At 44.5% G+C, this 15,401-nt stretch overlaps 2 protein-coding genes across 2 annotated transcripts in view; one reads left to right on the plus strand and one right to left on the minus strand.

Annotated features, from left to right (window-relative positions):
- LOC120948823 (active breakpoint cluster region-related protein) overlaps positions 1–9,565 on the minus strand; it is a 44,799-nt gene extending 35,234 nt beyond the window's left edge. Inside the window, exons 1-2 of the mRNA XM_040365609.2 lie at positions 8,767–9,565; positions 212–1,308 (exon numbers count right to left, since the gene is read on the minus strand). Of these exons, the coding sequence (XP_040221543.2) occupies positions 212–553 (342 nt within the window). The 5' untranslated portion in view covers positions 554–1,308; positions 8,767–9,565. The remainder of the gene's footprint in view (positions 1–211; positions 1,309–8,766) is intronic.
- Positions 9,566–12,836: 3,271 nt separating this feature from the next.
- On the plus strand, positions 12,837–15,401 carry LOC120956326 (uncharacterized). The gene is made up of 2 exons (XM_040377711.2): positions 12,837–14,835; positions 14,922–15,401. Exons 1-2 carry the CDS (start codon positions 14,536–14,538, stop codon positions 15,195–15,197), a joined length of 576 nt encoding a protein of 191 aa, XP_040233645.1. The 5' UTR covers positions 12,837–14,535; the 3' UTR covers positions 15,198–15,401.

Here is a 15,401-nt window from a genome sequence, read left to right on the forward strand (position 1 = left end):
TTCTGAGTCATCAAACATTCTCTAGACATACCGTCTTGCTTTGTTGCTGTGATCTTGGCACAACTACCCAATATCACGTAACTCTTGAAGATACTACTTTCCATTTTTCTGAAATTCTCATCACATCACAGCTAGAATTGTTATGTACCACCCGCACCCAACAAAGATACTTCCTTGCATCCCGAAAGGGAAACGGCGCATCTTCACTTACCACTTCCTCCTCGTCCGGCTCGTGCGCCCCGTCACCGTGGCCGGGCAGCGAGTCGCGCAGCTGACCGCCTCCCGCCAGCAGATTTGCCGCCGACGCGGGCGAGTTCGCCTCGAACAGGGTGGACGGGTCGCCGCCCGCCTCCCGGTACTTCTCTACGTCGCCGAGCAGCCGCTCCAGGTACTCGACGTACAGCGTTTCCTGCTCGAGCTCCTTCGACAGGACCGCGATCTTCTGCTTGTGCCGCTCGAGGCTCGCCCGCACATCCTGCTCCCAGGCGTCTGACAGCGAGCTCTGCGGAAACCGCTGCACCCACATCCGCTGGAAGTCACCGAACACACTCATAATGGCTTGGCGGGGGTTAGGATCGGTAAGGCTCTTATTACTAATTTTCTTTTCTTGTTGCTTTTCCTTTTGCTTAGTCCTTTAGTTGAGATCAATTGCACTACGCACACACGCCGCTCGGATATTCGCTGGTTTTGTTTTGACAGAGGCAGTTGGTCGTCTTATTTGACCATTTTTCCTTGGTGTGCCGGTAGCAGTTTGTTGATTGTCTTCATCGTTTTTCCACCCCTTTTCTTCTCTTTTTTTTATTCGCTCTACTTCACCAAACTGCTGAGTTATTCGGAACGAAAAACACATTCACACACAAATACATTTACAACAATGACAACAACAACCAAACTCCGCACGCACGCACCAAACTTTCCTCTGCACCGTAGCTTCTAGCACTTTCCCTGCCGCCTTAAGGCCGCGCGGTACGCGGTATAGCGTGACTTATAGGGTTGGGCGTTTGGCCGTTGGTTTTTTTTTTCCGCTGAATCGGGCACAAATTTTCAGAGCTTTCGTACGCGCAGCACAACCACTTTCGGGGCCGTTCGGCGGTGCTCCGGCCGCATCCCCGGGGAGTACAGCCCGCCCGTTAGGGGTAGGGGAGCACCTTAAACACTAACACGAGCGGGCCCCGTTCGGATGGCCGCGATCGCTACCGGTGACGACGTTGACGACGACGACGACGTGACCGGCTCAAAATGGCGCCGTTCAGGACCGGCGGCTACTGTTGCTGCGGCTGCTGCTGCTCGGAGACAGTAGTCCATTGTCTGGAAGGAGAAATAAAAAGCGTAGAATGTAAGACACAAATACGATTGTTGGAGCGAACCCGAAGCAACTCAGAGCGAATGTGAGAAGCGGATCCAATTCCGAATGAATCAAATTAAAAACAAACCAAACAACAGCAACAACAAAACACAACCCTAACGAGCTCCAGATGATGTGTCCGGGATATTCGTAGGCTCGAACCCACTCGGAAGATTGCTATGAGAGGCGTAGGCTGTGAGGAAGGCACACGTTTTAGCGATTTACAGCTGACCGTCCCGATAATGCAGCCGGGGAAAAAGGGCGCTGGGATTGTGGCGGATCGATTGTTAGCGTACCCCGGCCCCAGCGCATTCGATTGCATCTCGGGCGCGAGACGGATTTTACGATCCAGAGAAACCATAAAAGAGCTGAGCGCGACCGCCCCCGGGGTCCCCACGAAGGTCACCGAAGAATTGATGCGTTCACTCCGAGGGCGGACTATTTTGCCGCAAATTCAGCATCTAATTTATGCGCAACTAAAGCCCCACCCCCTCCCTTACGTTCGTTGCATTCGAGACGGCACGAATTCGAGAAGAATGCACTCCATTCTTGAAATGGCGTAATGGCGGCCAAACGCGTGAAGAGAAGAGACATGGGCGACAAAGGGTGTATACATACACACGTATGAATGCACTTCAGCTAATATAGTACAGATCGAGAGAAAGGGAGAGAGAGAGAGAGCGCGTTAGAGATAAGAACTCTCACCGTAGTATTTTTTTTGCCTTTGAATCCTTTCCTTGGAATGACAACACTATTTATCTCTGTGTAGAAATTGGAAGTACCAGTTACCGTTGGTCGTATGAGTGTGTGTGAGTATGATCTCATCGTTGGGGGTGGGGTGGCGGTGACGACAGTATTATAAAACCGTTCATTATTGTTCATATTTCCAGGAGGTCAGAAAACTCGCATAACCTTTCCAATTAGCTGCGAAAAAGTTCCAATGCTATGAGATGGAGATTTGAACTGCACAGCAAACAGAAACGTATGACTCAACTCTCCACCGTTGCCGGCTGCTCTATTCTTCCTGCACGGGTCACAGTCCGCAGTAACACCATCCCATTCATCTCAATACGCTCGGGCACACCGTCGCAACAAACACAGCTCGAGCAGCAAATCAAAAATTGATAGACACTGATGCATTAATGCTCACTGTGTTTACCCCCCGCAACCCGTTACCGTTTCCAATATTGGACCCCTTTGTTCTGCTGCTTCTGCAGTGCTTCTGCAGATGGGAGGTACAGTTTGGGGTAACAGCAGCACATCCCTGACTGTGACTGTTCATTTCCCGCCCCCAAACGTGCACGCCACTGCATAAAAGGGCTTTACTACTCCAGGGTGAAAATTTCACTGCAAAAATAAGCACACACACGCACACCCACACTCCAACTCACAGAATAGAAAACATCCGGGAGTTTGAAGGCCGGCACGGCGAAGGGTGCCAGCCGCTTTGCGCGTTTCGTAAACAAAAACACTCGCCCAACCGCCCAACGGGCAACCGAAACGGATGCCGATATCTTCGCCGGAAGAGCAAAGTTGGTGGCAGATTTGAACAAAAACACAGACACATGCACACATACACACACACACCGTCTAGAAACCGAACACGGGATGTGCATCTTGAGAGTTGGTGTGTGTATGTGTGTCTGTCGAAAGTGTTTGGCGAGGATGGCATCGCACATGCGCGCGTTCGAGGGCGATGCCTGCAACATAAAGCCAACCGCCTCCGCGTTGTCTCCCGCGCGTACTCCCCCACTTCCGGGATGTTTGTCATCGACCACCCCACCGTCCACCGTCTGCTCCCAGCCCAATTCCGGAGTCTGGCGGCGTCACTGTCCGACACTGTCTGGCCGTCGTCTGTCGGCGCACGACGATGCACCTGAAATCGATTATTTCAAACCCCCGTGTACCCGGCCACCGGCGACGAGTTGCACCGACTCGCTTGGGACAGATCGGGCTGCAAAATGCAGCAGATTTTCCGACTTTTCGGGACGTCTGTTTGAGAGTGAGCGGAGACCACGTGTCTGTGTGTGTGTGTGTGTGCGGGATTTTGTCTTGTCTTCTCTCACAGAGCGCATGAAAATGCCATGCAGCTTCATCTGTTTTACAGCTGCAGTTTGGAGGAGAGTTTGCCGCTGCATTCAAGCGGCTGAGCAAGGGCGTAAATCCCCTCCCGAGGCAACCACTGTTTTTATTGATCTTTATTGCGGTGTGGCGGTGCTGTTCGATCGTTTGTTCAACGAGATATGGAGGGAGGAACTGGGATGCTGGGGTTTATTGCAGCATTGCACCCAGCGGAACACGCGCCCGCATGGTTTGCCTACTAAACGCGAGTGATTGAACTGTTTATCGCTTTGAAATCGGGTCTTCCAGCGAGTCGGTTTGCATCTAGAATGCGATGGCTTCGGTTTATGAACAGTTAGTACCACACCCCACAGTGCAGTAGCAAACGCATTAGAAAGCAAGGAAATGATTTAAACGCGAGCGAAGAAGAAAAAAAAACATGATAAATTCGAAAGGCAAACCCTCCGACACTTTCCAAACCGTGAGCCGGGCCGAGAAAAACCAGAAATCTTGCACACCGTCGCTCCCGGTTGCGTGGGTTCGCGCGGGTCTGCTCGAAACCGGGCCAGCGCGAGCCAGTTTTTCCCTCCCGCAGGGACCGAGGCCCCGGCAGAGCGTTTCGTTTCGATCGGTGACGGTGCAACGCGCGAGCCACGGGTGCCAAATACCAACCACGTGGATTGCAGATGGGCAGGGGGGGGGGGGGGGGGTGAGAGTGCCGATCCCGAGAAAATAGAACATGCATGTTTGCCGCCAACCGGCGACATCCCGAGAATCGATCGCGACGGAATCAGGGACGCTATCAAGCGGAGGAGAGCGAAACAAATAGGGAAAACAAAGATAGACAAGGAAGGTTCGTCTTTTGGATTCCTTTTTCGTTCAACCGCTTTTCCCAAACCACCAATATATGGAGGGGAGAGGGGGGTTTGCTCTCCCGCATCGAGTGTACCACTCGGGTGCAGCGCATCGTAGGCAGCCGCACACTAACCTTTACCCTTTTGGCGTGCGATTATAAAAGGTGGGTTTGGTTTGTTTTCAGCTGTCTGTTTCTGTTTCGAGCTGACATTAGGGAGTGTCCCTTTGCATCTTCTGTCTTGCAATATTAACGGCTTTGACAAACAGTTTCCTCCGTCAGGTGGCGCGAAAATTGGGCCTGGCTTTCCTGTTGTTTATACTGCCGGAATTGCATCATCATCCACAGACTGGTGGCTCGTTCCTGCCGCCTTTCGTTTACTTACAGCTTACCAAGCGTGCGGGTGTGATTAAATTAAGACAATTCTACAAACCACGATTAAAATGACACGATTTATAAATGACGTGCTTTAGGAACATATTCCGAATACTTCCGAAAAAACCAAAATTTATCGCAATGAATGTACCGTAGTTGCCGATGGTTATGACGGTCGCATGACATTAGTTGATGAAGAATTATTCTTCCCCAGCCCAAAAAAAACGCTTTCCAACGCTCTAATACACTTCTTCAAGCCCGCAAAATCGAACCTGCATGCGACAGCTCCATCCAGAGATGCCTCTCGGAGGTCGAGATATAAATTGCATAGCGTTGGAAGACAACATTTGATGACCGCTTCATGTGCTGCCATGACATATTCGATTGGTCGGTCTGAAAAGTGAATGAATCATACATTATAGGTGTTAATGGATCATCCAGTAATTCCCGAACGTCATTAGACATAGAGATTTATGTGATTTATTTCGTCCCACGGCTTCGATCCGGTGCATGAGAAGACTCTCAGGACGCAAATCGATCCCTACGATCTCGGATCTATTAATGTCGGACTGATCTCGGATCAGTATGTAGGTCTATCGTTTGCCTTAAAAAAAATAACAAAAATTGTTGATTTTTCATGGGTTTATAATCCGCATTGACGAATCGTTAATTGTACTTTCAATAATAGTATCCCATGAATCAGTCGACAAAATTTGACACCCCTTTTAGTCAAACTCTAACCGCGATGGCCAAAAACGTAAAGCAACTTCGTTCAGATGGCGTATTGCGTACGGCACCCAGTAGCATCTAAAACGGACTCCGTGCAGCGGTTTTTGGCCGTCGTATAGGCCTGTTTCGGTATCTACAACATCTTGGTACTATTGGACAACAATCAGAGCATCGAAAGAACGCCCGCTCCTAAATGGCCGACGACGAATGAGCGACTTGAGGTTCCAATGGAAGCAGAAAATGAGCAGTCCGAGGGATATGTGTCTACATTCCTGGGTTAGAATGGCCGGGAGCTCTATGCAACCGGTCAAACAGTGCAATAGCACCAGGGAAACATGAATAAAAATATCAGGAAATCGCGTCCACTGGCTTCGTTGCGGCAAGCAATGACGCCAAAACTCGTTGCGATCATTTTAGGCGAATTTCGGAGGAATTTCGATATGACACCCTAGTCCACGAACTGGTCCAACATCCTCCAACTGTGTCTCATCAAAATTATCTGGAAAAAAATATGATGCAAAAGCAATACTACAACAATTTAGATGTGAAAACGTAGAAGGAATTTACAAAATTCAAAATTTACAAAGTACCGTATTGCTTCGAATTACGTACACTTAAGGCATTTTCTGCATGTTTTAGTTTCTGTATAATTCAAATTTAGTTGCTGCATAATTCACTTGGCTGAAGCAAACCTTCTAAATTTGAAAAAAAAAAACATTTACCATTATTTTACTCCAAACATTGCAAAAACTAATTAATCTTCAACGATATTGTGATTCATATTCTGGACAATTTCGAGCTCAAATTACGTGAGTTTTGATTCAAATACGGTATACTTTTTTAGTTTTTAACATATTTTCAGGACCGAACACCCAATTCTGAGTATCGGCGTTCTCCTGGACCGACAGTATGACGGACTTACAGACAACCACTGGTTTGGGTGCTGCGGCTATCTGGAATTAAAAACAAGCTAAAAAATCTTGGTTCGAATTCCAAAAGGAATTAAATATGTGTTTTAATAAACATCAGAGCACAGTATATTAAAACAGTGTTGTTTTCACATTGATAATTCCTTCTACAATAGATTCCGATGTATTTCAATTAATCTGGGCAAGATTAGTAGAAATTATCGAATAAACTACACTGTAGTTGGTTTGAAGAAACACTGCTAAGAATGTCTTCGGCGGTCAACTGGCCAACAGAAAATATGTATATATAGCGGCATGAGTGCCTACTAGGGACCAGATACATTTTTAAATGATTATAGTACATCACGACAATCATGTAAAATTAAACATCGGCCCAGCCAGGAACTGGATAAGAAGAAATTCAATAAAAACATGATAACATATCCGGAATTTGAAGCTGTACGTAATTTGAATCTAAACAGTACACACATTAGGTACATGTGACTTATTATCAATACCACATTTTAAAAAAGCATTCACTATTATTAGTTTGATAATTGGATATTCAGGGATATATTTCAGGCTTTTACGTTCATTTGTATTAGATTGATCATATTTGTATTGATGCTTAAGCGATTCAATACATCCTCACTTAACATAATCCCAAAAAAATCTAATCAATGGATTCCTTCATTTATTGGAGATTATTTCGCACATATCCGAGTACATTTTCATATTTGGTTCCGATTTATCAACTAATACAAACATTTAGCCAAAAACATTTTGTTATCTCTCAACCGGACTTTTGGACTCCTGAAAAAAAAACCGGACTTTTGGACTCCTGAAAAAAAACCGGACTTTTGGTCCGGATGGTTTTTTAGAAAAAAAATAATATAATTGTGTATTCCCAAGTTGACCCGTTGGTGTACACTGAGGATGTGTATTTTTTACTTTTTCTTGCATCATGATTTAGCTCAAAACTAATTAATGAATTCGCGAGGATAGTAGTGTTTACTATCAACCGAGCATGGACGATATTTAAAATGTTACATCGTAGAAATCGCAATTCACGTAGAAATGAATTTTTGACGTCTTATTTCCGGCCATGAACATATTTGGTGCGGCCCTGTACTTAAAAAAAAAGAGTGAATAAATGGAATGAAATCATGAACAAATGGATCGATGATTCAAGTCCTTTCTGCGACTGTGGCATGCAGAGTGCTCCACACCAAGAACAGACTTTCTTCCTGTGAATCGTTATCGTATCGGCGAGGAGCTCCTGTATCTTCCCGCTGTTTACCCCTGAGATTCACTGGAGCCTCTCATCACACCAGTTGAGGCAGCTGGGGCGTTGGTCGCTTTTACTCGCTGGAAGTAATTAAACTGATCCCCACTTTTAAAAGCGACACCAGCAGCAGACATTAACCACACATCCAGCGTGGCAGAAACAATTTCAAAACTGAAAACAAGGAAAACTCCTCGAAGCTTTTTGCCAAAATACCGTCTGCACGTTGACCGGTAAAATGCTGCCCAGACATTTGACACATGAATCACAGCGGAAAGGCACGATTGATAGCGAATTGGTGTTAAGAAACACCCCCTTACCTGTTCCTATTTACCCACACCCGCCCACCTCCCACTTTCGCAGCACCTGCCGGAAAAGGTTGAACCGCACCGCGCCCAGGAGTGGAATATCGGCTCCTCGTCGGCTTCGTTCCTTACCACTTCCGGTGCGTGCCTGTTTCGCTCGGACTTTCGGTTGGATCAGTGCGTTGGGTACATTGTTTTTGAGTGTGTGTTTTGATCGGTCGGCGTGGTAACCGCAGCTGTTTCACAACAAGCTGGAGGCCTCCGTGCCGGGGCTACCCGTCCATGCGCATTTATTGCTTGGCAGCCTTTTGCATCGCCCCCCCTGCCTCTCCCATTTTCTAAGGGCTATATCGCTCGCTCCCTTTTATAGGGGATTGGGTGTTCGTTTATTTTGTTTAAGGAATAATGAAAGGGTATTTTTTGGGATTTTTTTGTTGTCGTATTTTACATTCTCCTTATCACAGGTGGTTCAACCGCTTCCGGGTAGAAACGAAAAGGGACAGAACGGTGTGCGAAAAGTGCGTGCCTGCGTGCGTGCCTTTGTGCGTGGTGGCGACGCTCGGGCGAGCGTCACCACCAGCCGAGACAAACCGATACACGGCACAATCGATCAAAAGCCTGTCAATCGATGCCATTGCCGATTGAGCGTGTGCAGCCGCGGAAGTACGCTCGGCAGGGCGGTTAGACAGGGCACAATTAGAACGGTACGGTTGCTGGTCGCGAGTCACGCACGTCCGCCCGCGCGAACACACACACACATGCAAAAACACTGTATCCGTGTGATTTTTTGCTGTTGTCTTCGGTCGTTCACCGGAATGAAGTGTTTGCAACAACAACAACAAAAACGATAGATGCTTTTTAACGTATCTCGCAACTAAAACTAAGAAAGAAGGCCCAAAACTTACCCGACCCGACGTTACGGTGGCATTCGGGGGATGCACACATCAGCAGCGAACACCGAGACACCTCTCGAATGCGACACCGCGCCACCTCCTCTCCCACCTGCAGCGCACCTGCACCGCACCTAGCCTTCCCCGAACGAAAACGGGAAGATCGGGCGATCGGGGTGCGCTGGTGAAAGGAGCGACCGTGCGTGCGTTCCTCCGGCTTGGGCCGAGTGTTGGGCTGAGTGTTGCGTTTGGTTGAGATTCTTTTTTTTTTGTTTGTTGACTCGTTCGGATATTGGGTTTCGCAGCACTAGGGGCTATCCAGCGGGTTAGAAACGCGCGGCAGCGGCACGGCACACAAAACAGTAGTCACACACTATACATACACACACACCCACCCATACGCAGGTGATACACACTAGACTCTACACCGCACAGGCCGTGCAGCGGCGATTCACAGGACGCTTTCGTTACACAAACCATGCATATGTTTGTTTTAGGCAGGCGCGCACACACACACCCAGGGCACAGCACACTAATTTCTTCCCCCTCACTTCCCTTTCGCACCCTCCACTGTGTACGCCTCCCCTCGTGCGGGCCTTTGTTATTGCGTGCGTGTTACAGCAAGCGCGAGAACGACGGCACCAGTTGAGACGGCAAAGAAAATAAAAAAAAAACACAGGAAGGCTCTTATGTGGCAGGCACGCGCACTTTGCCGCAGTTCACGTCCACTCGGTTCGGCGTTTTTCGAACAACAACCCAGGCGCTTGTGTGCGAAGCGAGCTGCTGCGCTGTCATCTGGACGGGGCGGGGTGGGAAAGGTTTTGGCCCTTTTTGGCTACGGGTTGGATCGTTGGATTGACAGCTGGCAGCAGGGCGTATGCACGGACGCCATATTGGCACGCTGTTGACAGCAGTAGAAGCTGCCCAGGAAGGACTGTGTAGGAACCAAGGTGGATTAAAAATATTAGGTGGTGGATAAGGGCCTTTGGGGGGTCGCCATAGTTGAGGGACTTTACGTCATTTTAAAACCGTTAACCATTGGTTTCCGCACACAAAGCTTAGCAAATAGACAAGATTTCTTTGTTATTATGTGCATTTTTGTGTGTCTATTGATTTTATCAAAAAAATTAGATATATTAACAAAAGATTTGATGATTTGTTTATGCACGAAGTTTAAAATCATGTTAGTAAGAGTTCTTATCTCACTAACATTGTCCATGCGGCTCGTAGATAATGAGGAATTAATGTGAAAATTGAAAAACTTAATGCTTTCTTAATTTTTATCATTAAAAATGTCGAAAACACAATGAATTATAGATTAAATTGACGCAATAAAACAAAATAACACACTTTAATCCATGTTTTAATGTTTAATAAGAACTCGCGAAGTCCAAAATATATTTTTAAAGAATTTTTAATCGAAAAAATGGGCTAAATAAATCTTATGAACAAATTTAATAAATGTAAACAAAGTTTGAATCCTGGGGACCTTACGTCAAGTGACGAATTGTCAAAATGCACTAGAGTCCACCACCTGATATTTTTAAATCCACCTTGATAGGATCGAGGTCAAGTGTTAGTGCGGTGGCAACGCTTTTTCGCATGCGATTTTATCGGACGGCCTGTCAAATTTTTGTATGGGATTTGACAGATAACGTCGGACGACGAAATCGCACGCAAGGATAATGTATTTAGAAGGTTGATTTTTATCGCTTTTGCTGGGCGACATTGTGGGGGACATCTGTCACTCTCTGCATACAAATTTCATTACCCCGCACCAGCCCTCCCCGATTTTTATACCGGAGCCCACGGAAGAGAAATGTCAAGTCGAGAAATGTCATTTTGCTCTGAACAACTTCACCTTGTCATTTATAACACCTAGACCGTAGCAATAGACGATGCGCAATCTCAGATTGCGCATATATTCGTTTTATCAAAACATAAGTCATTTCGCGTAGCCAACCCTGAGCTATAAACGTCATTTCCATACATTTTCAGATTGCGCCAAGATTGCGCATAAATTTTCAAGATTATGTGTCCGAGGTATATAAATTTTTTTGACAGATAAATATATCAAACCGACCCGTTTGACAGATAAATATATGCGCAATCTGAGATTGCGCATCGTCTATTGCTACGGTGATCGCACGTCCGACGCACGGGCCTTAGGGCCGTGTCTGTGCTTCATCGCATGCGATTTTATCGCACGTGCTGTCAAACGCTTTTTCGTATGATATTACGATTATTTGGATGATTTTAATAATATAACGATTATAAAAAAATAAGTTGAGAGTGTTCCACCACACATTTAGTTTGACAGATAACATCGGATGCGGCGTCCGACGAAATCAATTTTTTTTTATTCCGTCGTACGATGAAATCACATGTCCGACGTTATCTGTCAAATTCCATATAAAATTTTGACAGACCTTGCGATAAAATCGCATCCGATGGAGCACAGACACGGGCCTTAGCCAAAATCGGGTTGGCTACATTTTGGATGTCATTTGACAGAGGAAAGCCCGGGAAAACACTCCAACCCAAGGACCGTAAAGATATCAGGTCAAGTTATAAGCCCGTTTTGACAGCTAGGTGGAAGAAGAATCGACGAAGAAAACTGACAGTTAGTTTTCCGCTTTTGGCGAACGCTTCAAGTTCTCGAAGAAAAATTTCCATTTTAAATCACGGACTGTGTTCTAATAAACTAAAATATTCACCCAAATTGATCTCCACCAAATATTGACCATGCAAAACGTAAACAATCCATCAATACATATACAGTAGAACGTCGATTATCCGGGGGCGGATTAACCGGCGGGCGGTTTAACCATGCGCATAAATGTGACAGCTGTTCAAGCGTACAGCGAACATTTGCAGCGATAGCCAAATGGGCAACCAGTTTTTTGTACAGCTCTGTAGTGTCTAGAGGTGTTTTCGAAATTCATTTTTGTTCATTAACAGTTGTCAAACCTATAGTTATTGATTGAAATAATATTCTACTAACGATTAATCGACTAATTCAAAGTAAATTATTCATAAAACTAGTCAATTCTATAATTTTTATATGAATTTGACATTCTTTGGACCATTATCCGTGCAAATCGATTAACCGGCAACCGTCCGGTCCAAGGATAATGTATTTAGAAGGTTGATTTTTATCGCTTTTGCTGGGCGACATTGTGGGGGACATCTGTCACTCTCTGCATACAAATTTCATTACCCTGCACCACCCCTCCCCGATTTTTATACCGGAGCCCACGGAAGAGAAATGTCAAGTCGAGAAATGTCATTTTGCTCTGAACAACTTCACCTTGTCATTTATAACACCTTGGTCCGGTCCCGAGCTACCCGGATAATCGACGTTCTACTGTACAAGCGGAAAACCATCTGTCAAAATCGGAGCCCAGGGGGGGGATCGCCAAAAGCGCTATAACTACACCTCATTATACATTCCACCTTGCACCAACCCCTCACACTATTATTATTAAAAGAGGCATCAGTACATTTTGTGAAAAATTCAAAAACTAATTTACAATTTTCTTGGGATTACCCCTACCCGCAAATTTCTGTTAAAGCCTTCTAATCGTCTTGTAATCGCCGGCGAATTGAAGTGCATTTAGCAGTGATGCAATGCCTTAGAAATATGGCAATGAAAAATTTTATTTTTGAATTTGAATTTGCAACTGCCAAAAGAACCCAAATACAGGCGGTCCCCGAGATACACGGTTTATGGGGACCGAAAACGGCCGCAAAATACCGCGTATCTCGGATTTCCGCGTAAGTCGAATCTCGTGATTTCCAACTAAAATATCACTAATATTCGAGTAATTTTGCAAGTAGGGGGCGGTTTTAGTCACTTTATGAATTATTTGATATGATTCTGACTGAATATAACAGTTTTAAATTTTTTGAAATAGTTTTTAACATTCAATCGAAACGGAAATTATTTGGCAATATACAATTGATGTGTCAAATCAGTACAATTTGCTCAAAGAACTGTCAAATTTAGAAAACCGCGTATCTCCGAATCCGCGTATAAGGGGTACCGTGTATCTCGGGGACCGCCTGTACCCAGAATTGTTTAAGCAGCTCATTTTGGCACGCTAAAGATCGCTGCTCTAATTCGCCTTTTGCAGTAGATAAACAGCATCAAAGTTCTATGTGGGTCTTTCAAACAGCGCCTAAGCAGCTTCCTTATGCCACGATGCATGGGATTATTTTTCTTTGTGTTTTATTTTCAAGCAAGCGTCATCGATGAAATAAACAACAAGATTTGTTTCGTTTAAACACATATGTATATTTTTAAATCCTTTGTATTGATGATTACACAAAATTTTACACAATTTATTGATAATTCACAATCACTTCACGCAATATTCATTCTTCAATTAACGAATCTAACTTGTGCAGCAGCAATGAGATTATTGCCGGCGTCCGTCTTTGACACTTTGACAAGAGCCACCTTGTACCGATGTCATGCATTAAAAAGCTATAAAGTTCCACCAAGTTCAGTACCCTTTCTTAAGAAGCCTTCAAGTTCCATCATGAACCCTACGCATAGTGCTAATCAGCCGCAAAGTTCCAAAGAGTACCATGTGCCTGTTAAAAAGCTCCATAGTTCCGTAAAGTACCGTCTATCTCTTAATCAGCCACAAAGTACGACATAGGAACGATTTTTTGTTAAACAGCCCTAAATCAGCTATAAAGTACGAGCTGGCTATTTGGGTGGGTTCGTTCCCGACGAATCCGCGTAACTCGAATATCCGCGAAATATTATTTAATACTAGGAGTTTTTTTATTTAATTTAGTTCTTTTATACACTTTATCATTTATTTGATATGATTCGTGGAGAAAATTCTAATATTTCTGACTTTTAAGCAGGTTTCAACATGTTAGCAAAAATGCCATTCATACCGAACTTGAACAAAATTGTATTGATTTGACATTTAATCTGTCAAATTTAGAAAACCGCGTATCTCCGAATCCGCGTAAGTCGAGAACCGTGTAACTCGGGAACAGACTGTACAGTACAATTCCCATTAAATACAGGCGGTGTTCGAGATACACGGTATCTCTTATATGCGGATTTGGAGATACGCGGTTTTATAAATTTGACAATTCTTTGAGCAAATTGCACTGATTTGACACATCAATTGTAAATTGCCAAATAATTTCCGTTTCGATGGAATGTTAAAAACTATTTCAAAAGGTTTAAAACTGTTATATTCAGTCAAAATCATATCAAATAATTCATAAAGTGACTAAAACCGCCCCCTACTTGCAAAATTACACGAAAATTATTGATATTATAGCTGGAAATCACGAGATTCGACTTACGCGGAAATTCGAGATACGCGGTATTTTGCGGCCGTTTTCGGTCCCCATTAACCGTGTATCTCGGGGACCGCCTGTACGCGGTATTTTGCGGCCGTTTTCGGTCCCCATTAACCGTGTATCTTGGGGACCGCCTGTACAGTACATTTCCCGCTGAAAATTGAAATGTCAAAACAGTCAATTTGCTCAAGGAACTCAAATGTCAAATTTTGACAACTGCGTATCTAGAATCCGCGTATCTCAGACTATCTGTATGTATACACCTTGATCGAGCATTACATCAAATGCAAACGAGAGCCGTAAGCGTTATGAATGTGTTGGCAACACTGGAGAATTTTGCAATTTGCTACAAGAACGTTTCCGTGAAAACAGTGAGCCAAAGTTGTTTCTGTTACTACAATTTTGTTTAACTAAATTTTCTCCATAGTTCAGCTTAATTAATTCACCTGGATGGATGCTAAAGAGCTGAAAGAACAGTTGGAGGCGGCGGAGAAAGCTAAACCCTTAAATTTCCTCACGTCGCACATAACATCTATAATAGAGCCACTTAACGTGCCTACATTAACCATACCGAATGATTTGGTTTTGCCGGATAACATACCAATTTACCATTACGAAATCGATTACAACAGTATTATGTATAATCCATCCTCCGCAGTCGTCGATCTTCATGGAACAATAAAGAATGGTGCCAATTTATCAGTTCCAGTTATTCAGTCTTCCGTAGAACTATGTGTGGACTCCGACCCGGTAAGCGTTCCCAGTACCCAATTCCTACTAAAAAAAACTTACGATATCGCGCGCTATTCTTGTTATTCTATTATCCTGGATTATAGCTGGAAAAATTTGCTGGAATCAAGATAGGCACACGTCACGTGCCTTATGTCCAAAACATTGTACCACTAATCAAGCCCACCGAGAATCCATCAATCTCAAAAGCTCCCGATCGTTTAGAAACCTACACCAACTCGGATAAGATGTTTGGCTTACGGAAGCTGCCTTCTATCAACAACATCAACCCAACAAATCAAGCTCACCAAAAAATCATCATTGTTAAAGGCTCGAAACCGTTTAGAATTCTGAAGTCTCCCAATACCAAAGGAACAAATTAAGGTTGTTTGAAAACCTACACCAAATGCGATAAGGTATTGGGCTTACAGAAGCTGCTTTCTGTCAACAACATCAAACCAACAAATCGAGCCCACCGAAATTCACCATTGTTAAAGGCTCCAAATCGATTGGAAGTCTGAAGTCCGCCAATGTCAAAGGAGTATATTATGGGCATTAATTAACAAAATAAAGCTATACATATAGCA

This window comes from Anopheles coluzzii, chromosome X (genome assembly GCF_943734685.1).
Source record: "Anopheles coluzzii chromosome X, AcolN3, whole genome shotgun sequence".
NCBI lineage: Eukaryota > Metazoa > Arthropoda > Insecta > Diptera > Culicidae > Anopheles > Anopheles coluzzii.

What these genes read in the sequence shown, in the direction of transcription:
- LOC120956326 (XM_040377711.2), top strand. Translation starts at nt 14,536, where the DNA reads ATGGATGCTAAAGAGCTGAAAGAACAGTTGGAGGCGGCGGAGAAAGCT. An exon ending in TATGTGTGGACTCCGACCCG is followed by an intron (nt 14,836 to 14,921) that starts GTAAGCGTTCCC and finishes CCTGGATTATAG; the next exon opens with CTGGAAAAATTTGCTGGAAT.